This window comes from Zootoca vivipara, chromosome 16, assembly GCF_965207765.1.
Source record: "Zootoca vivipara chromosome 16, rZooViv2.hap1.1, whole genome shotgun sequence".
In the NCBI taxonomy this organism is placed as follows: Eukaryota; Metazoa; Chordata; class Lepidosauria; order Squamata; family Lacertidae; genus Zootoca; species Zootoca vivipara.
In genome coordinates, this window is record NC_142599.1 from 32,296,209 (window position 1) to 32,317,097 (window position 20,889).

At 46.9% G+C, this 20,889-nt stretch overlaps 1 protein-coding gene across 2 annotated transcripts in view; it reads right to left on the reverse strand.

Annotated features, from left to right (window-relative positions):
• The window catches only part of CNIH2 (cornichon family AMPA receptor auxiliary protein 2), a 46,918-nt gene that overhangs the window by 14,368 nt on the left and 11,661 nt on the right, over positions 1-20,889 (reverse strand). For both annotated transcript variants that reach the window (XM_035098642.3, XM_088659152.1), the window contains exon 2: positions 2,356-2,424. In XM_035098642.3, coding sequence (XP_034954533.1) covers positions 2,356-2,424 — 69 coding nt within the window. The remainder of the gene's footprint in view (positions 1-2,355; positions 2,425-20,889) is intronic.

The following is a 20,889-nucleotide window of genomic DNA, read 5'->3' on the forward strand; positions in this document are numbered from 1 at the left end:
ACACTCTGTGAGGTGAGTGGGGCTGAGAGACTTCAGAGAATTGTGACTAGCCCAAGGTCACCCAGCAGCTGCATGTGGAGGAGCGGAGACATGAACCCGGTTCCCCAGATTACGAGTCTACCGCTCTTAACCCCTACACCACACTGGCTCCCAGAGTAGTTAGGAGATCCCTGTTCCCCTCACACAGAGCTATATATAAAAACGAAGCCCTCTTCCCTAGGAACTCTGGGAAGTGTAGCTATGCAAGGGGAGGAAGCGTCTGCTCCTAACAACTCTCAGCACCCTTGACAAACCACACTTCCCAGGATCCTCTGGGGCTGTTTAAAGTGGTGTGACGCTGCTTTAGCTGGAGAGCGCAGATGGAGCCAGATCTGTTGCTGTCCCGCTTGTCCGACTCCCATCCGCACCTGGTTGGGGGATGAGAGATGCTAGACCAGACGGGCCTTTGGACTGAGAACCTCCTGATATCTTCCCTCTTCTGATATTTATCTCTGAAAGAACAGCGCCAGCACATCCACCAGCCTGTCTTCGGCAGCGAGAGCGGGGGTGGCAGCGCAGCGCTGGGGAGGGGGCAGCGGCTTCCCCCTGCTTCTGCGGGGAGGCTGCTGAGCGACACTTTCAGGGCGGGATTTCAAAGGGTTTCCTATGGCTGAATGTTCCCGGCTCCTGCCATTCCTTTGTGCTCTTTCAGCGGCGGATGAAAGCCACCTTTTATCCTCCCAATTGCGGTACAACAGCCCTGCCAGCTTTCAAAAGCAGCTCTTTCCTCACTACCCACCCACCCCATCTTCCCCCTCCTCTACCTCCTTCTCCAGAGGGTCCAATGTATCTGCTCTGCTCTGAGAGCTCACCCTACAGACCCAGATTGGAGGGTGGGGGTTATCGAACAAACATCCTGGCGGGTGATTTCCTGATGCTTTAAACCGCACAGCTGCTATTTTTTTGCTTCACGGTGGCCTTTCCTATATTTATTTGAGAGTTTCCGACAGGAGGTCATAGAATAATAGAATTGTAGGGTTGGGAGGGACCCTAAAGGGCAATCTAGTCCAACCCCCTGCAAAGCATGCATGGCAGGTGGCTGGTCTCCCCCAGCCCTGCTAGGAGATGCCAAGGGCTGAATCTGGGGCCTTTTCCAGGCACCTCAGCTTTTCTATCCATCCACCAAGATACAGAATCATAGAAAGGACTCAAGGATCAGTTGTCCAGTCCCCTGCAATACAGAAATCGCAGCTGAAGAACCCCTGCCGGTGGCCGTCCAACCTCTGTTCAGAAACCTCCAATCGAGGAGAGCCCCACCGCCTCCTGGGGGAGTCCGTTCCACTTCCTTAGAACTCGTACCACCAGAAAGTTCTTGCTAACATTTAGTCAGAATCTCCTTTCCTGCCATTTCACCCCTCCGCTCTCGGGCAGCAGAAAAGCAAGCTTGCTCCCTCTTCCTTGAGGTAGCCCTCCAGGTATTCTAAGATGGCTACCCTACTGCCTCCATTCGTCCCCAAACTTTCCAGTGGATTTGCTTTTACTTATTTATTACATTAATTTCCCGCGGCTCTTGTCCACTTGTCCTCACAACCACCCTGCGAGGTGGTCTAGGCCGAGTTTCATGAATGAGAGGCAATTCGAACCATTGTCTCTCCCAATGCTCTCATCATTACACAACACTTTCCCCTGTCACTTTCCTAACTGCAAAAAGTCCCAGATCCCCTTGGGGACACAACCAGAGCTGAGGCCACATGGCAATGGCAGGAAATGCCAGAAAGGAAAGTGGGGAAGACAACACGTGACTCCCTGTGTGCGCTTATTTCCCTCAGAGGATATTCCAGGCTCCTCCCTGAATCTTCACCTGTCGCTTCAAATGAAAGAGTTTTTGCCCTACCCCTACAGTTTAAAACCCCAAATTGCAACCTTTTCCTTCAGTCCCTTAGAACCTGGGTTCGAATCCTCCATTCAACCACAAAGCTCACAAGGTAGCTGGGAGGATAACACGGAGAGGGTGAGTACGCCATCCTGAGGTCCGTGGAGGGAAGGTGGGATATAAAAAGCGAAAATAAATCACAATAAATTTGAAGTAGAGAAGGCGATGAGTAAGCCTGGGACCTTCTGAATGCCGAGCTTTACCACTGAGATGTGGGAAAGTTCACTCCTAGAGAGGCACCGCCCCCCCTCCCCCCTGCTTCCCCTGCATATTCTTCCTGCCTGTCACAATGCCTTGCATTTCGCCGGTTTTTAGATGTAAACCGGGCCTGGGTCTGCACGACAAAGGAAAGAGGAAGACCGCCAAAGGACAGGACTTGGAGGCAGGGAAAGATGAACGAATGGGACACAGAGACACCCCTGACACGACATGTATAGACTTACTGCCCTGGCTGGGTTGCCCTGGTCGATGGGGTTCTTGAAGTCCATGTGCAATTCGTCAAAGGCAATTATCTAAATGGGGGGGGGGGGAGAGGGAGAGAGGGAGAGAGAGAGAGAGAGAGAGATATTATTGAGAGGACCTGTCAAGCTATGAGATGCAAACATCAAACTGTAGCATCAGCAAGCGCCAACGCAGGTGTTTATGTAAATCAAGGATATGTTCCTGTCGTTTATTGAATGGCTTCGCTTATATCCAGTGCTCTGCTTTTCTTCCTGCTGTTTCCTTGTGCAAGGGAGTTTTTCAATGCAAGGGGTAAGAGGAGATGGAGCAACGGAGGAAGGACGCAGCTCCCACCAGTTATACATCTGGAGGCTGGGAACCTGCTCCATCCTTCTCTTTTGAAAATAAAACAAATATGGCTTTTCCTTTTTTCTTTTACAGTCTTGCACTTGCCAGTGGCTTTATTCTCCAGATGCATTAATCTGCCACAGATTTCACTCTCTTTATTTATTTTTATTCTTCATCTCTGGCATTTTTTGCAGAATTAGCACTGTTCCAGGTGCTACATAATACTTGTTCAGCATTGATAAGAATTCAATCTTTCATAGCGTGGCGGCAGCACCCAAAACTTCGGAACTCCCTGCCTATTAACAACATGCAGGCACATTTGCAGTACTCTATTCAGTGCTTGCTTTAAACATTTTTGTTTAGGCAACCCTCCCCAGACTTGTAGAATGCTGGTGTGCTTTAAATCTGGATTTTAGCTTATTGTTAACTTTGATTATTATTTGAATGTGTTAGACAATTTTTTTTTACTGATGATTTTATTGTTTTATTCTTCATGTAAACTGCTTTAAGGTTTTATTGCAACCAAGCGGTAGATAAATCACGTGAAATAAATACATTAATAAATAAATTTTATGAGCTTGTGAACCGCCCATTGCCTCCTGAGCAATACAGAAAGGTAGATAATAGATAGATTCATTTTGGACTAGGCATCCCCAAACTTCGGCCCTCCAGATGTTTTGGACTACAATTCCCATCATCCCTGACCACTGGTCCTGTTAGCTAGAGATCATGGGAGTTGTAGGCCAAAACATCTGGAGGGCCACAGTTTGGGGATGCCTGTTTTGGACATTCCATTTTAAAAACAACCACAACGGCCACCTGGACATTCAGCTGCAAAAAATGTGCATGAACCTGAACTGCCCATAACATTATGATTGTTTTAAAAATCAACTTGTTTTTAACATCACTTTTGTTTTATTAACAATTTTAATACGTATGTTACAGTCTTTGTAAACCGCTTTAAACGTTTTATTGTTTACAGATAAAGCGGGCTGCAAATTTTGTTAAATAAATATATAATTGATAAGGAAACAGAAATCGTGCGGTGGCGGCAGCAGCATCAGAAGGCCCCATTAGCTAAAGTGGTACCTCAGGTTAAGAACGGTTTCAGGTTAAGAACGGACCTCCGGAAGGAATTAAGTTTGTAACCAGAGGTACCACTGTATTTCAGTTTGGGCATGCCTGTAAGTTTCGTGTAGCTTCATCACAATAAAACGTTTTATGGTTTAGCATTGGTTTTTATTTTGAATTATATATGGGTTGCGGGGGGGACGGGGCACCATAATCTCCTCAGTGCTTAGGGCCTCTAAAGGTCTTAATCAAACTCCGAGAAAGAGGTCTTCATCTGACGGCCTCATTCTGATCTGTGCTGCCATAACTCAGGATTCTCCGGTTTCTCGGTTCACCCCTCGCTTCCCACTATGCGCAACTCCCCCGCCCTTCAAAATCACAAGAAATTTCCAGACGTCATGCCTCTTTCGCGGAGCTCAGGGGGTGGATTTAATTACCCAGAAGGTTCCCTTAACATGCCGACCCCTGGTGTCTCCATTTCTCTCTTCAGTGCCATATGGTCTCCTACCCAAAGCAGCTTCTCAGGAACAAGGAGGCCTACAGGAAGCAGCCAAACCGGGTGAGTCATCCTAGATCTTCAGAGTGACAAAGTCTCCAGAGTGGGGATGGGGAAGTTGGGGGAGGATGTTGGCTCGGAGCCCCCAGGGCTTGGTTGGCATGTGCCGAAGCCACCCACGGGGCTAGGTGCCGCCTCCCCATCATCACTAGCCGAGTGGCAGAGCCTTTTGATCGAGGGTTTCTGCCAACCACCAAGCTGATGTTCTTACGCAATTGCAACATCCCCTGGGACTCATTGCCACAAGAGGTGAACCGCTGGTGGCTGCTAGCTTAAGATAGGGTTGCCGTGTTTCAAAAAAGTAAAAACCAGGACACCCCAAAAGTTGTTGGGCTAAAAAATGCTGTTTTAGGGCAAAATGCAGCCTTTCAAAAAGCCCCCCCATGTCAATTCCGCCTTTGAAATCCCAGTAATGTCCAGGGAAACCTAGATTTAGAGGGCTTTTAGAAGGGGGGGTATACAAAGTCAAGACAGCTATTAGCTTCTTGAGAATCTGAATTTTAAAAATGCTAGGTAACATTGAAGAGAGATAAAAAAATTCCTTCAGTAGCACCTTAAAGACCAACTAAGTTTTTATTTTGGTATGAGCTTTCGTGTGCATGCACACTTCGTGAGATACACTTGAAACAGAAGCAACCAGACCCTTATGTATATTCAGAGGGGGGGGGGGTGATGGGAATGGGCTGTAGGAGTGGTAAACCTGTTGATGGCTGTTAACGACTGCTGATTACTGCAATAGGTCCTGCGGGGGAAAAAACAAGGGCTGAGGCTAAAGAAAGCTTGATCATGCATAATGAGATAAGAATCCTATGTCTTTATTCATCCCAGTTGAAGAGAGATGTTACCCTGCATTTTCAGTGCTCTCAGAAGCCAGAGGGCTTGCTGAACAATTCCAGTGGTTCCAGTGGTTGGGGAACAGGATGGAACAGGGTCCCAACACCACACATTGCATTAATCCGTCATTTACCACTCTTAAAAATTCATTATTGTTCTTTGAAACGTTTGGCACGGCCAACTGCTTAGTCTTCCACATAAATAGAATTGCACATCCTTCCCGTGGTCGCCCTCGCCTCTGTTGTCATCAGATTTTTGATTGTAAGCTCCTCAGGAGCAGGGACTTGCTTTCTGATCCTTTGCAAAGACGTTGTGCACTTTGGAGAGTGGTCCATTAGGGGCCTCAGCCAGCCTCTACCTGCCTGCCTTTTTACGGTACTCTAGGGCAGGCATCCCCAAACTGCGGCCCTCCAGATGTTTTGGCCTACAACTCCCATGATCCCTAGCTAACAGGGCCAGTGGTCGGAGAAGATGGGAATTGTAGTCCAAAACATCTGGAGGGCCGAAGTTTGGGGATGCCTGCTCTAGGGAGTTGGCCCTTCTGGTCAGCTTCCTCCTCCTTAATCTCTCTGCTGCGCTGTTAATTATTACAGCCCCCTTGAGAGTTCTCCGGGCAGTCTGGGCAAAGGAGCCCAACAAAAGATTTTAGGTTATTAAAGAGGAGGAGGATGGGGATAAAACTAGAATTAGCCGCCTCTGCCTGTCATTGGCTCTGGTGCCACCTGCTGTTGGGCTCCCTGCATTCTGCCCTACCGGTTCCAATAGTCGCCAGCCAACACTGGCGATGGAATCAAACATTTATACATGGAATGAATGAGGGCTACAGGAAAACCTGGGGAGGGGGCTGCCTGTGTGAGCTCTGTCTTCTTGAAGGAGCTGTAGCTCAGCGGGAGAGCACTTGCCCAGTTTCAATCCCAAGCATCTCCATGTAGGCCCAAGAAAGTAGTACCCTGGAAAAAAGTACCCTGGAGAATGCTAAACCATGGTTTATTAAACTGTGATTTATGAAACCCACGGCTTATTGTTCTGTGTGAACCCAGCCCATCATCTTAACTAAGGTTGATTAATTATGGTTAAACGCAGCTTGTTAACCGAGGTTTTCTAGTTGGCTTATCAACCATACTTAAGGTTAACCATGGCTTAGCAGTATGTGGGAACACAGACCCTGACCTCTTTTAAACTATGGCTAAGGAGCTATCAATGCCCAAAATCTACAGAGCTGTGAGAAAAGGGAGGCAAAAGTTCAGACCTCTCTCAAGGTCTTGGTTGCTGTCACTTTTAAACTATTCTGTGACACAATAAACCAAAGTTTAGGTACCTTTAACCATGGTTTACGTTAACCGTGGTTTAGTGTTAGGTGCAAACTGGACAATACAACAGGTATGGATTGTTCAGTTTGGTATAAAGTCACATCCTATGCTCTTTCCTATAACTAGTGGGGGAATATGGGTTGTAGCCAATGTTAGTCCTACCCAGAGTAGACCTATTGAAAGAATGGAGATGACTAACGTGCAATGCTGGATTAAACCATGTGGATGCCCCTAGACAGTTGAAATCTCAGGGACCCCTTTGCAAATTATCTCCTAATACATTTTTTATTTTCTTTCAAGATCAAATCAGTATTATTTTGATCCATTGGGGGGCGCTCTAAAAGGCGTGAGGCCCATAGGTCTGTTTGGTAATCTGGCACTGCTAACGTAGGTCCATTAACTTTAATAGGTCTACTCTGGGTAAAACTTTGTTGAATTCCCCCACATACACACACAAATTATATACCACATGCAAACAAATGTGGCCATATAGAGGAGGATGATACAGTGGAACCTCGGTTTACGAACGCGATCCGTTCCATGGAGGCGTTCGTAAACGGAGGCATTCGCTCCCTGAAGGCATGCTTCTGCGCGAAGCGCCGATAGAGCACGTCTGCGCATCCGACGCCGCGGAACCCGGATGTAAACACTTCCGGGTCCGTGGCATTCGTAAACGGAGGCGTTTGTAAACGGGACTGTTTGTAAACCGAGGTGCCGCTGTACAGATTTCCCTGCTCACAAACTCGAAGGTGCACAAACCAACCCTCTTCCTTATCTGCAGCTGAATCGACACGCTTGCCTCGTGCAGCTCACAACTAAGTGGGGCAGCAGCTGTGGGGCAGAGTGGCATGGGCCCCTCCCGAGAACAAGCCTGGCCTGCCAGTGGAGAGGGTTGGGTTTGGGCTCCCCTGAGCTCCTTCAAGGGCTCCTTCGCCTCGCTCTGAAACTTGTCCTTGCGGCTGCCGGGTGCGTTAAATGGATTCCTCCTGCTGGGTCAGCTAATGCAATCTGCAAGTAAGTGGGGCAGCTGTGGAGCGGTGCTGGAGCCAGGACCTCCAGAGACCAGGCCCAATACAAGTGCCTGACCTAGGCCTTCCTTGATGGCAGCCCTGAGCATCCAAAACAAGCGTTCAGCCTTCTTTCTCGCTAGCGTTATGCTAAGAAGCTTTAACTAAGTCTCATATGTACATACCAATTTCTGTCTCAATTTGCCTTACCCAAACATATAAACCCCTTTACACCTTATATGCCCACTCTGAAGAACTACTGTAGCCCTATTAAAAAATTCCTTCAGTAGCACCTTAAAGACCAACTAAGTTTTTATTTTGGTATGAGCTTTCGTGTGCATGCACACATCAGGTATCTGACGAAGTATGCATGCACACGAAAGCTCATACCAAAATAAAAACTTATTTGGTCTTTAAGGTGCTAGTGAAGGAATTTTTTTTATTTTGCTTCGACTCAGACCAACACGGCTACCTACCTGTAACTAGTACTGTAGCCCTGTTACGCTTTACGCGGGGCTGCCCTTGAAGCTGACCCAGAAACTCCAGCGGGTGCAGAATGCCACGGCGAGGCTCCTTACGGGGTCCCGGCCGCGGGACCATATTCATCCAGTGCTCTACCAGCTGCACTGGCTCCCGGTGGAGTACAGGATCAGGTTTAAGGTGCTGGTTTTGACCTTTAAAGCCCTATGCAGCTTAGGACCCTCGTACCTACGGGACCGCCTCTCCTGGTATGCCCTGCGGAGGACCTTAAGGTCCACAAATAATAACATTTTGGAGATCCCGAGCCATAAGGTGGTTAGATCAGTCTCAACTAGGGACAGGGCCTTTTCAGTACTGGCCCCGACTTGGTGGAACGCTCTCTCACAGGAGACCAGGGCCCTGCGGGATTTGACATCTTTCCGCAGGGCCTGCAAGATGGAGCTGTTCCGCCTGGCCTTTGGGCTGGACTCAGTCTGACCCCTGTGTTTTCCTCCTTTATGGTTTTGATTTGGGCTACTTTAAAAAGAGGCTGCATTTAAAAATTTTAAATTTAAATTGTATTTAAACCCATAGTTTAATTAATTGTTTTTCTTTCTTTTACGTCTTACTGTAATTTTATTGGTGTCAGCCGCCCTGAGCCTGGTTTTGACTGGGGATGGCGGGGTATAAATAAAAATTTGTTATTATGATATTTATTATTACAGGTGCTGCATAATTCTCGTTCTACATTTATAAGAAGCCAATCTTTTATCGTGTGGCAGCACCCAACACTTCGGAGCTCCCTGCCTATTGACATTTAGAAAGGCACCTTCGTTGTACTGCTTTCGGAGCCAGCCAAAAGCAGGGTTTTTTTAAAGGCAAGCCTACCTAGGCATATAGAACGTCACATGTATTTTAATCTGGTTCTTAGCTTATCGTTGATTTCCATTATCTTTGGAATGTTCAAATGGTTGTTTTAAACTTTTTTAACAAATGATTTCATTGGTATTGTTATTTATTTATTTACTGAATTTATATATATTTGTTTTGTATCCTTTTTGCAAACCGCTTTGAAGTTTCTTCTTCTTACAATCAAATGCAACATGCAATTTTTGGGATGGAACACACAAATAACTATCTGAGCGCTAGTCCTTAGGCAGTCAAAATGTTCTGGGGGTGCTGCTGCTGCTGCTGTTTTATCCTGCTTCCGCTGCACTGCAGCAACGCAAGACAGCTCCCTCCGGATGGTAATCATAGAACCGTAGAGTTGGAAGGGACCCCGAGGGTCATCTAGTCCAACCCCCTGCAACGCAGTTAACATTGCGGGAAACACCGCAGAACAACTCCAAGGGCAGCATAGTGGATAGAGTGCCGGGCTAGGAGCTGGGAGAGACCAAATCCACAACGTTCACCGGGGTGGCCTTGGGCCAGTCACTGCCTCTCAGCCTAACCTACCTCACAGGGTCGTTGTGTGGATCAAACAAGGAGGGGGAGAACCACTTACGCCACCTTGAGCTCCTTGGGGGGTGGGGGTGGGGAGTAGCGATATGAACACCATCAATAAAATGGAGCAATCTGCAAAAATCCTCCCCTATTGCACTATGAGTGTGCCAATTGCATTGTTGCAGAATACACGCACATATGGAAAACCCACCGCCAGTCTGGAGGGATCTTCTGAATAGGCCATTCCCCTTTGCAGTGGTTTTCCACAGTCCTGCTAATGTTCTAAGCTCTGGCCAACAGTGTTCTCCGCACACCTAAGGTCTCCCTCTTCCCCTTTTCGTTCCTCTGACAGCCACGACTGAACCGGCACTCATCGCCTGTCAAAGGCACACTGTGCGCTACAGGCGCATGTAGTGGGTTGCCTAGCGACACTTGCACGCTGCGTTCTCCTCCGTTTGGAACAGGAGAACATTCCCACAGCCCTGGGTTCCTTCGCTTCCTACCCCAACCACCTCTGCTTCCTCCCTTTCTCCTTCACTGGCCATCAAGTGCCCAAAAACACGGCCAGGGCAGGGGCAGGGCAGGAAGGGGAGGGCGAGATTCCTGAGGTCATCAGCCTAGACCTTGAAAGGAAATGATACAAAAAAGCAGTATTAAGGAGAGCAAATAAGTCAAATGCAGGATTTCATCCCACCCCCACCCCCACCCATCTTCAGTTCTCCACATTTCCACATCAGTTTGCACTGGGGGAGGGAGGAGAAGAGTCTAATGGCAGCATTTTAGTGTGAATTTTCTTTCAATGTGTACATTTCTGCAACACAATTTCACCTTAATGTACACATTTGCACAAGCAATTGTCTCTAAAGCGTGCATTTATTTATGTCGTGCCTTTCAACCTACAGTCTTGTTTTCTAGATGTCATTTTCATTAATGTATGGATTTATGCGCACACGTTCCCTTAATATGTGTGCTTTCGTATGCGCTGCATGCCTGGAGGACATACAACTGCAGAATTTGGAGATGTGCAAATCCCAAAGGATGGCTGTTCTCCAGTTCGTTTATTGTTTCAGAAATTAGGGAGGACCGCCTGCTAAATGCAAGCTGAATCAGATCCCCCCCAATCCCTAGATAAGGGTAAGCATGAGATTGGGGTGGGCTTGTTTTTAATAATAATAATAATAATAATAATAATAATAATAATGGAAGATTTTTGCTGTGTAGTGAGTGGGGTGGGGGTGGGGTGGGATTTAAATGGATGAGGTGGTTAAAGTCCTGGGGACAGGGCTGCAGTTAAAAAAACGTATTTGGATGGCAGGAAGAAAGAAGAAGGGTTGTAGCTCAGTGGTTGAGCACCTGCCCTGCATGTAGAAGTCCCAGGTTCAAATCCCAGCATCTCTGGGGAGGGTTCGAAGAGTTCCCTGCCTGAAGTCTTGAAGAGCTGCTGCCAGTCAGTGTAGACAACACTGAAATAGGTGGGTCAATGGTCTGGGACTCTGTATGAGGCTATAGCCATGTCTGAGTAAACGTGTTTGTCTAAGAGGCAATGGCAAGAGGAGGATGTATGCAATGCACACCCCTTGCATTGAGTGCGGAGGAATGTGAGAATCGGTAGGGTAGATTACGGTAAATCAGGGGACCTGTGGCCTTCCCAGAGAGTGTGGGACTCCAACTCCCATCATCCCCAACCACTGGGTGTGCTGGCTGGGGCTGATGGGCATTGAAGTCTAACAGCTTCTGAAGGTTTCCCCAAAGTTCCCCATCCCTGGATTAAAGAATCCACAAGCCAGAAGGACGCCAATCGGCATAATATTCGATTGCGTGTCAATACTAGGTGGTGCTGTGGTCTAAACCACTGAGCCTCTTGGGCTTACCAATCAAGTAGTTGGGCTTTTAGTCATTGAGTATGAAGGGAAAATAGGATGCGGGTGGCGCTGTGAGTTAAACCACTGAGCCTAAGGCTTGCTGATCAGAAGGTTAGCGGTTCGAATCCCCGCGACGGGGTGAGCTCCCGTTGTTTGGTCCCAGCTCCTGCCAACCTAGCAGTTCGAAAGCACGTCAAAGTGCAAGTAGATAAATAGGTACTGCTACAGCGGGAAGGTAAACGCCGTTTCCGTGCACTGTTCTGGTTCGCCAGAAGTGGCTTTGTCATGCTGGCCACATGATCCAGAAGCTGTACGCCGGCTCCCTCGGCCAGTAAAGCGAGATGAGCGCTGCAACCCCAGAATCATCTGCGACTGGACCTAACGGTCAGGGGTACCTTAACCTTTTTATGTTCTATGGCGGGGAACAACCAATTGTGTTTCTAATAGAACCTTGAATTTTCACCCCCAAATTGCCACGAAACCCCAATATGTTTATCTAAAGGGCTTAATCCTTGGTGGTGTTTTGGAAATGGTTATCCTTCTTATCATTGCTGCTGGGAACAGTAGAGTGACCAGCTTTAGGAGTGGGGGAAATGGCACCAAATTATTTGGGTTTTTATTATATAAAAAAAATACAGACTACAGCTACCTAAATTGACACACTACGAAAGCAGGTCTGAAGATCAACAGCCAAACAAGTTTAGAGAGCAATGGAGTCTTTTTCTGATATTGTAGAACGATAAATCCCAAGACAATATTCAACCCTATAGTTCTTTTGCTGTTTTGTCATTGAAGGAAAAGAACTTTGGTGTTGTATTCTTGTATTTTTCCTATCCTGGTCCCTTAACGTCTGATGCTTCTTATGTTATTCGTAAGTTATTTTTTTAAAATATCTATCTATCTGTTTATTTATCCTATCTCCCAAAGAGAGCCCAGGGTAGCAAACACACCTAACGATAGGGTATTGGTAAAGAAAATAGAATAACAATAAAATAAAATAAAATAAAAACAACAAAACGTTTGAAACAAATTGAAAAACAGATGTAACCAAATCACATGTTTGGATAGACCCCGCTGAAATAGAAACATTTTCCACAGAGGTCTAAATGGGGGTGGGGGTGGCGTCAATCAGCAGTGAGTTCCAAAGAACAGGCCACATTTAAGAAAAGGCTCCGTACAAACATGGAATGATCATTGCATGACTCCTGAAGAAGGGCAAAGTCTGCAGATTGAAGTGATCACATCAGTACATATGGGATAGAATCATAGAATTGCAGAGTTGGACCCAAGGGCCATCTAGTCCAACCCCCTGCAATGTAGGGATAAGGCACTCCCTCAAGTAAGTATGTTTTATGGTTGCTCAAAAGTGCCATAAAAATAAAAAACCTCCGAAAGCTATATAAAAAAAGTATAGTTTGTATAGTTCCAGCCACAGGAGAACAGTGCCAAAAATATATGGTTTATACTGATTATTAATAAGATTTCCACTACCATTCATTTTGATATGGGGAATTTAAGAACAATAACATTGCATCTGTAATATTAGAAGCAGGTTTTTTAAAAAGGATTTATTCCTAAAAGAAGAATATTTTCCCCAAGACCTCATCAGCTGAAGAATTTTGTTTGGCGCTATTGCCATGCATTCTTGATCCTATTTACTATTTTATTTTAGATATGGTACACTATTCTTAATGAGATACATTTTCTTAAGCTGCGGAGTTTAGAAGGATAAATCAATTGGGAGCGATGAGACGCTTAAAGAGGGTGCCTTCACTTCATCGACGCATTCTAATAAGACGACATTTTCGGTTTTGAATTTAATGGAATATTTTTAACAAACAATTTTCAAGAGACAGAGTGAGTCCCCTCGCCACAAGCATGCAGGCGTCAAAAAGGAACAGTGGTGCGGGCAGAACCTTTAAGCAGCTCTCTGCACTCCGGCCAGAAGGAGCAGTGTGGGACAATGGTCAGAGCGTCGGATTCAGAGTTTCCCCGGCACACTCGCCATTTCTGTGATTCACTCACACCATTTTCTCCCAGACAGCTCCCTCCTCGCCAGCCACAACACTGTCTCCTCACGTTCTTACACAGAATTGTAGAGCTGGAAGGGACCAAGCTGTCTGTTTAGCGGCCCAACCCTACAGCGAGGCAGGAATCTTTTGCCCAAGGTGGGGCTTGAACCCGCGAGCCTCAGGCTCTGCCGAATGAGCTACTTCAACTGTTTTTACACAAGTGGGCCCGGGCACACCAAAATGGAGGTGCCCTGGCCTCCCGTTCTCCTCCTTTTCTTTCACAATATAATTTTTACACACATACATACACACCTCTCTTACTCACCCCAACCTGTGTCTGTTCACACACCCTGCCTTTCCCTGCACTTATCTGAAAAAGTGACGGTAGTGTGTCTCTGAGTGAAAGAAATAACTGTATGTGCACACGCGTGCACACACCCCGTATTTTTCCACGTATAACACGCCCCTGTGTATAAGACTCCAAACTGAGAAAATGGGGGGGGGGGTGCCCAGACTTGTTGAGCTTTTTTGGGAGGAGGGGTTGCCGAAGATTGCTCACCAGCACACCAGCAGGATCGCCACAACCAATTCCACAACCGATTGCAGCACCAGCTGGCAGACCTTGACGTGCCCACCGATCGCCCACAAAAACGTGGCTGACAATCTCCTGCTCACAGCAGCCACCAATCGGCCAACCCACTTCTCCCCTATCTGTGTATAAGATGACCCCGAATTTTTAGCATATTTTTAAAAAGAATATAACCTTGTCTCAATGGGACTGGGTGGCGCTGTGGCTAGGGCTTGCCGATCAGAAGGTCAGCATCAGCAGTTCGAATCCCCGCAACGGGGTGAGCTCCCGTTGCTTGGTCCCTGCTCCTGCCAACCTAGCAGTTCGAAAGCACGTCAACGTGCAAGTAGACCAATAGGTACCGCTCCAGTGGGAAGGTAAACGCCGTTTCCGTGTGCTGCTCTGGTTCGCCACAAGCGGCTTTGTCATGCTGGCCACATGACCTGGAAGCTATACGCCGGCTCCCTCGGCCAATAATGCGAGATGAGCGCGCAACCTCAGAGTCAGTCACGACTGGACCTAATGGTCAGGGGTCCCTTTACCTTTACCTTAACGTTGTCTTATACAGAGAAAAATATGGTGTGTGTGTGTGTGTGTGTGTGTGTGTGTATGAGAGTGAGAGAGAGAGAGAGAGATGCGTTGCGAGGAAACTTTGAATAGGAGGGGGTTGACTGCAAATATATGTGTGAGAGATGGAAGAAAACACAGTTATGGATTTGGGTGGGGAAAAGAACTGTTAGGTGTGAGGAAAGACCAGGCACTTCATAATGCACAAACACATTCCTCTCTCTCACACACATTTCCCTTTCATTCCTTCTGCCTAAATCCACACTCAGACCTTTGCTTGTGCAACGGAAACCACCCTTCCAACCACCAAGGGGTTGGAGGACCCTTGGTGCGGATCTTGACAGTGTGTGGGGAGAGGAACTCCTGTTGCAGGATGGGGGACCTGGTGCACACAAGATGGGATTCAGTCGCTCGGCTCAAATAGGCAGTCACAAAGCTGGTGGCCTTGACTATTGCTCAGCCTAGCCTACCTCACAGGGTTGTTGTGGGATAAAAGCAGGGGTCAGCGACCTTTTTCAGCCGTTGGCCGGTCCACCATCCCTCAGAACAGGTGGTGGGCTGGACTATATTTTGGAATGAATTCCTGTGCCCCACAAATAACCCAGAGATGCATTTTAAATAGAAGGACACCTTCTACTCAAGTAAAAACACCAGGCAGGCCCCACAAATAACCCAGAGATGCATTTTAAATAGAAGGACACCTTCTACTCAAGTAAAAACACCAGGCAGGCCCCACAAATAACCCAGAGATGCATTTTAAATAGAAGGACATCTTCTACTCATGTAAAAACACCAGGCAGGCCCTACGAATAACCCAGAGATGCATTTTAAATAAAAGGACACATTCTACTCATGTAAAAACACGCTGAATACCGGACCGTCCATGGGCTGGATTTAGAAGGCGATTGGGCCACATCCAGCCCCCAGGCCTTAGGTTGCCTACCCCTGCTGTAGAGGAAAAGCAGGATATAATTCTTTATTTCTTGTACCCTGTTAAGGTGTTAACACGGTGAGCCACTCTAGAGTCTACCTGGTGCAAAAAGGCAGGACAGACGCTTTAAAAGAAAAACCAATCAATCCAATAAAATAAATTAGAAAAAAAGAAAGCTACATATTATAACAGGTTCTCCAGGATCAGACAGCGAACACAGTTTAGTAGTTTTGAAAGCTGGGTTTGGGCACAGCGGGCCGTATTCAGTCTAACCTGTACTCAAAGTAGACCTATTGAAATTAATAAACAGGGCAAACTTACGTCCATTAATTTCAATGGGTCTACTGCCAAGTAGAACTCAGTTGGAGAAAACCCAGAGGATGCAAATCTAAATCCCTGTTCAGGAACAAAAGCTCACCAGAGCTTTGGCTGAATTGCTTTCTCTCCACTGAAGCCTACCTCCCAGGTCGTTGCCAGGATATTTTGATATGAGCCCCCTTCGCCATCACACACAGAGTCACCGACATTATTGGAGGAGGGAGAAGACAGAAATGCAGCAAACCAAGAAACTCAGACAGACAAATGATGGTCTGAGACAGGCAGACAGCGGAAGACAGCAAAGAAATGCTGATCCCACCAAAAGGAATATCTCTGGTACATCCAGAAATCAGAAAGTTGAGAAGAAAATGGAAAGCCAAGGAGGGGAAAGAAGGAAGTCAGGTTTGGCAGAACATTTGTATATACTGGAATGTATTAATTAGGACAAATACGTATATAGACTTGTTAAAATATTTTTTGAACTTTTTGTGATACCTTTCTTTGGATGTTTTGTTTTGTATATGGAAAAACAATAAAAATGAATTGGGGAAAAAAAACAGAAATCAGAGCAGGACACCAAAGGGAAGCTCTCCCCCCCCCCCCAAAAAAAGGACCCCGGGGAAAGCAGGGCTTCAGGCAACCCTGCACACAAATCATTATGTAGTCATTGGCCCATTTTAACACTGACTACGTGCTAAATAATTCAGTGGATAGAGCACAAGACTCAATCTCAGGTTCGTGGGTTCGAGCCCCACGTTGGGCAAAAAGATTCCTGCATTTCAGGGGGTTGGATTAGATGACCGCCCTGAGGGCCCCCCCCCAAGTATAGGGTGGTATATAAATTAAATGAAACAAATAAATAACAAACAAACAAATAACCCCTTCCAATTCTACAATTCTAATTTTCTAGGCTCAGATTAAATGAGACATCACCTTGCCAACAAAGGTCCGTATGCCGGTAGTTAAAGCTATGGTTTTCACAGTAGTGATGTATGGAAGTGAGAGCTAGACCATAAAGAAGGCTGGTTGCCGAAGAATTGATGCTTTTAAATTATGGTGCTGGAGGAGACTCTTGAGAGTCCCATGGACTGCAAGAAGATCAAACCTCTCCATCCTGAAGGAAATCAGCCCTGAGTGCTCACTGGAAGGACAGATCCTGAAGCTGAGGCTCCAAGACTTTGGCCACCTCATGAGAAGAGAAGAATCATTGGAAAAGATCCTGATGTTGGGAAAGATGGAGGGCACAAGGAGAAGGGGACGACAGAGGACGAGATGGTTGGACAGTGTTCTCGAAGCTACGAACATGAGTTTGACCAAACTGCGGGAGGCAGTGGAAGACAGGAGTGCCTGGCATGCTCTGGTCCATGGGGTCACGAAGAGTCGGACACGACTAAACGACTAAACAACAAATCCAGTGTTAGTCCTACTCAGAGTAGACCTGCTGAAATTAATCAAGATGACTGACTTAGGTGCATTACTTCCAAGGGGTCTAAGTAGAATTTGGATACCACCCACTGATTTTATGTCGTCTTCTGCCTCCATCGGAGGAAGAATTAAAATCACATGAGCTCCCATTGTATCTGTAGATTCAGGACTATGGATAGGTCCCCCATCTGTTACCGGAATAGGAGAACAATAAGAAGCTGCCTTAGGAGATCAGGCTACTATGGCTTCACCTAACTCAGAATTGTTCTCAATAATAAATTTATTGCCTGCCCTTCTCCAGCAGGTCCCAGGGCAGGTTAACAAACAATTTAAGATTCACTATTAAAAACAGCCAAAACAAATGACAGAGGAAGCAACCAAAAGGTCATTACATAAACATTTAATTGGTGACTTATTAGTGGCAGCAAGAATAATATTGACAGCAAGGAATTGAAAAGACACAAAGGGTTTAAATGTACAAAAAAAATGTATAATGTAATTTGGGACATAGCACTTCCTGAAAAACTGACGCAAACACTTTGTGTAGCTAGAGGGCAAAAACCCCTGGGAGACTGTCCATTTATTTAGCACCCACAGAGTCGCTACAAGACAAACTGTACCTGCCTCATTCCGTAATATATGGTTATGCTAACATTTTCCTTTGTATCAATATTAACAACTTGTGGACGCTTTACATGCCAGTTCCTTCATAAACGATTGGTGTTCCTGTTTAGAGCTGAGCAATGTCTTCAAGCTGGGGTGGGTGGGGAAAAGTGGGGTGTATGTGTATTTCGTAAACTTTATATACCGTTTGATTTTGGGGGAGAAACCTCCTCAGCTTGTCAGTTCTTTCCTGTTCAACATGCAACAATTATTATTTAATAAAGGTTATTTCAAAAACAGGAACAGTTGGCAGTCGCTGGAGCAGGGTGGGTCATGAGAACACACATCTGAGGTGTCAAAGGCCAGGGGACAGAGGTCTGTCTTCAGCATTCACCCCAAATTTGTACTGTGAGGGTGCCAGGCAAGGGAATCCCACAGCTTGAAGGGCTGTTCTCTGTGGCAGCCCCTCCCAGGCCACCCCACCCACCCCAAACCTCGGAGAGCCCCCTCTCTGCCATGTACTATCAGTTCTGACAGAAAGCCCCTCCACACTGGGGTTTTATTGCGGGTATAATTCTGCAACATGTCCTTGACACAAGAACAACAACAACACACTAGTGATTGATTTATTCCAGGCATCCCCAAACTGCGGCCCTCCAGATGTTTTGGCCTACAACTCCCATGATCCCTAGCTAACAGGACCAGTGGTTGGGGAAGATGGGAATTGTAGTCCAAAACATCTGGAGGGCTGAAGTTTGGGGATGCCTGATTTATTCCATCTGTTGTTCTGTGGCAGTTCCTCAACGCTACCACAACACTGTTGCCTAGAGAGGCTACTACAGCACAACAAAAGTGGGGACAAAGAAACGCAACCTGCAGAACATTTGCGGTGCAGAAAGTTACAGGACAGGCACCGATTTTAAACCGAAACCTCACAGACACCCAAAACTTCCACGGGGAGAAATGATGTTTTGTAATAGCCTTTATTTATACAGCCTCGGCAATAAAGACAGATAAACCGCCTGGCTCAAAAGAGCCTCCTATTCCCCATTCGCTCCCTGTGTAGATATATATCATTCGCACAGAGGTGATTTATCTAACAAATCACGCGTAAAAATCGAGATCAATCATGGGCATTAGGTAACGTCACGTTCATTGTCTCAGTAGATTATTCCGGAGATTTCCGTGAGTTGAAGGAGGTGCCCTTGTCCAAGACACAAATACTGTGGAAATGTGGCTTATAACTGCCCTGATACCGTCAGAAGCACAAACCATCATGAATGAAAAATAAGAATGGATGCCTGGAAGAGGCCTGGCAGTGCAGAGAAAGGCACTTGCCATCACCTGCTACCTTATGGGGGGAAGGGCCGTAGCTCACTGGCAGAGCATCTTTGCATGCAGAAGGTCCCTGGTTCGGTCCCTGTCATCTCCAGGAATAGCTGAAAAAGACCCCCTGCCTGAAACCCCGGAAAGCCACTGCCAGTCAGTGTAGGAAGCACTGAACTAGATGGACTCAGCAAAGGAAACTTCCTGTGTTCTACAAATAGCTCGGGGTGCGAAACCTGCTTCCCAGGAGCCAGATATAGTTTGTGGCTTTCCTCCCTTTGCAACAATTAGGCTTATTCCCCCCCCCCCAAAAAAAAACAACCCAGAAGGTTCCTTAGATGCCCATGAAACTTTTTCGCAAGCCTAATAGGCATTCCAGGGATGGGGTGTCAAAATTCGTTCAAAATTCACCAGGCACATTTTGTAACTTGCTATCAGCCAAGTGAAGGTGGCCGGGTGCCAGGATGGAGCCCGACTTCTCCACTCTCTGGAGTTTCCTGCCTGGGGATCCTTGGATCAGGACTGTTTTCACACACTGTAGCAACACATCCTGCAGAATTCTGTCAGTTATATTTTATCTGCACAATCGGAATAAATTTCAGGAACCAAAAAGTCGTACTTGCGAGCCGCCTGGCCCCCAAAAGGCAACTAGGCATTCCGTTTTGGCGACTGCAACCTTGGGTTTAGTGAGCCATTTGGCGCCTAGCTTATATATCCGAATTTCTAACACTGGGTGTCAGTGAAAAGTCACTTCTGGGGAGGGGAGGGTTAATCAGCGCAGCCGCCTTCCTCTCCTGCTTGCTATCGGTGGTTGATCCCAACATCTGGTAAATCTGGCAAACTGGAGGGGCAGGATTATTATCACCACCACACCTCTGAAGGCGAGGAGGGGCTCCATTCTCCTCTAATCACTGCCAAAAGCAGTTGATTCTGCAAAGTTGTCCAAGTCCTTTTTAAAAGGCCATCTCAGGTCGCTGCACTTCATGGACAACAAACTCCCTAAGCTCATAAAGCATGATTATTTCATATGCTTCAGGAACTTGCATTAAAGGGGGGGTGGGGGACCAAACCCAGACCTTGAAGAGAACTCTCACTCAAATGAAGCCCTGGGCAGAAATTATCTTATTTTTCCTCCCCTTCCCTCTGCAGCTAAGCTAAGCATATTCTCTCAGTTGTGCAGACTAATCAGGATTCCATAACAAACTCTGAAACACGTCACCAGCCTCCCCACTGGGCACCACCTCCAATATCGGAAGACCAGTTGCTGCGAATCGCAAGGTGGAGAGTGCGACTGCTGTGCTCAGGGGTCCTGCCTGCAAGCTTCCCGGCGGAGCATCTGGTCGGACCCTGTGAGAGCAGGATGTTGGGCAAGATGGGCCTTTGGCCTGATCCAGCTTCCAGACTCTTCTGACTTTCTTAGGCCACCCACCCTACAAAGATGGCTCATGCCACATCAGAAAACTGGCTCATCAACTCAATGTATGCATTTGAAGTATGCCTTTAAGGCTCCGCTTTGAACAGCAATGGCTCCCCCCACCCCCAAGAATCCTGTGTGTGTGTGTGTGTGTGTGTGTGTGTGTGTAGGGAGACCCCTATGCCCCTCGCAGAGCTGCAGTTCACAGAGTAGTTTAACAACTGGAAAGAGAATAGGGGGCAGTTCTTAGCACCCTCCAATTCCCAGGATTCTCTGGGAGAAGCCATGGTTGTTTAAAATGCCACGGTTCTGCTTTAAATGCACAGTGAGTGCAGAAGGGGCCTCAGAGGTGGGGGACATATTGTCAGGCCGAGACCTCCATTGCCTCGTGGCGCACCCTCCTGGGGCTCCCCGTCAGTGATGGGCAGAGCAACAGGTGCTGTTTAGGGACGTTTTTAATGTGTGACATTTTAATGTATTTT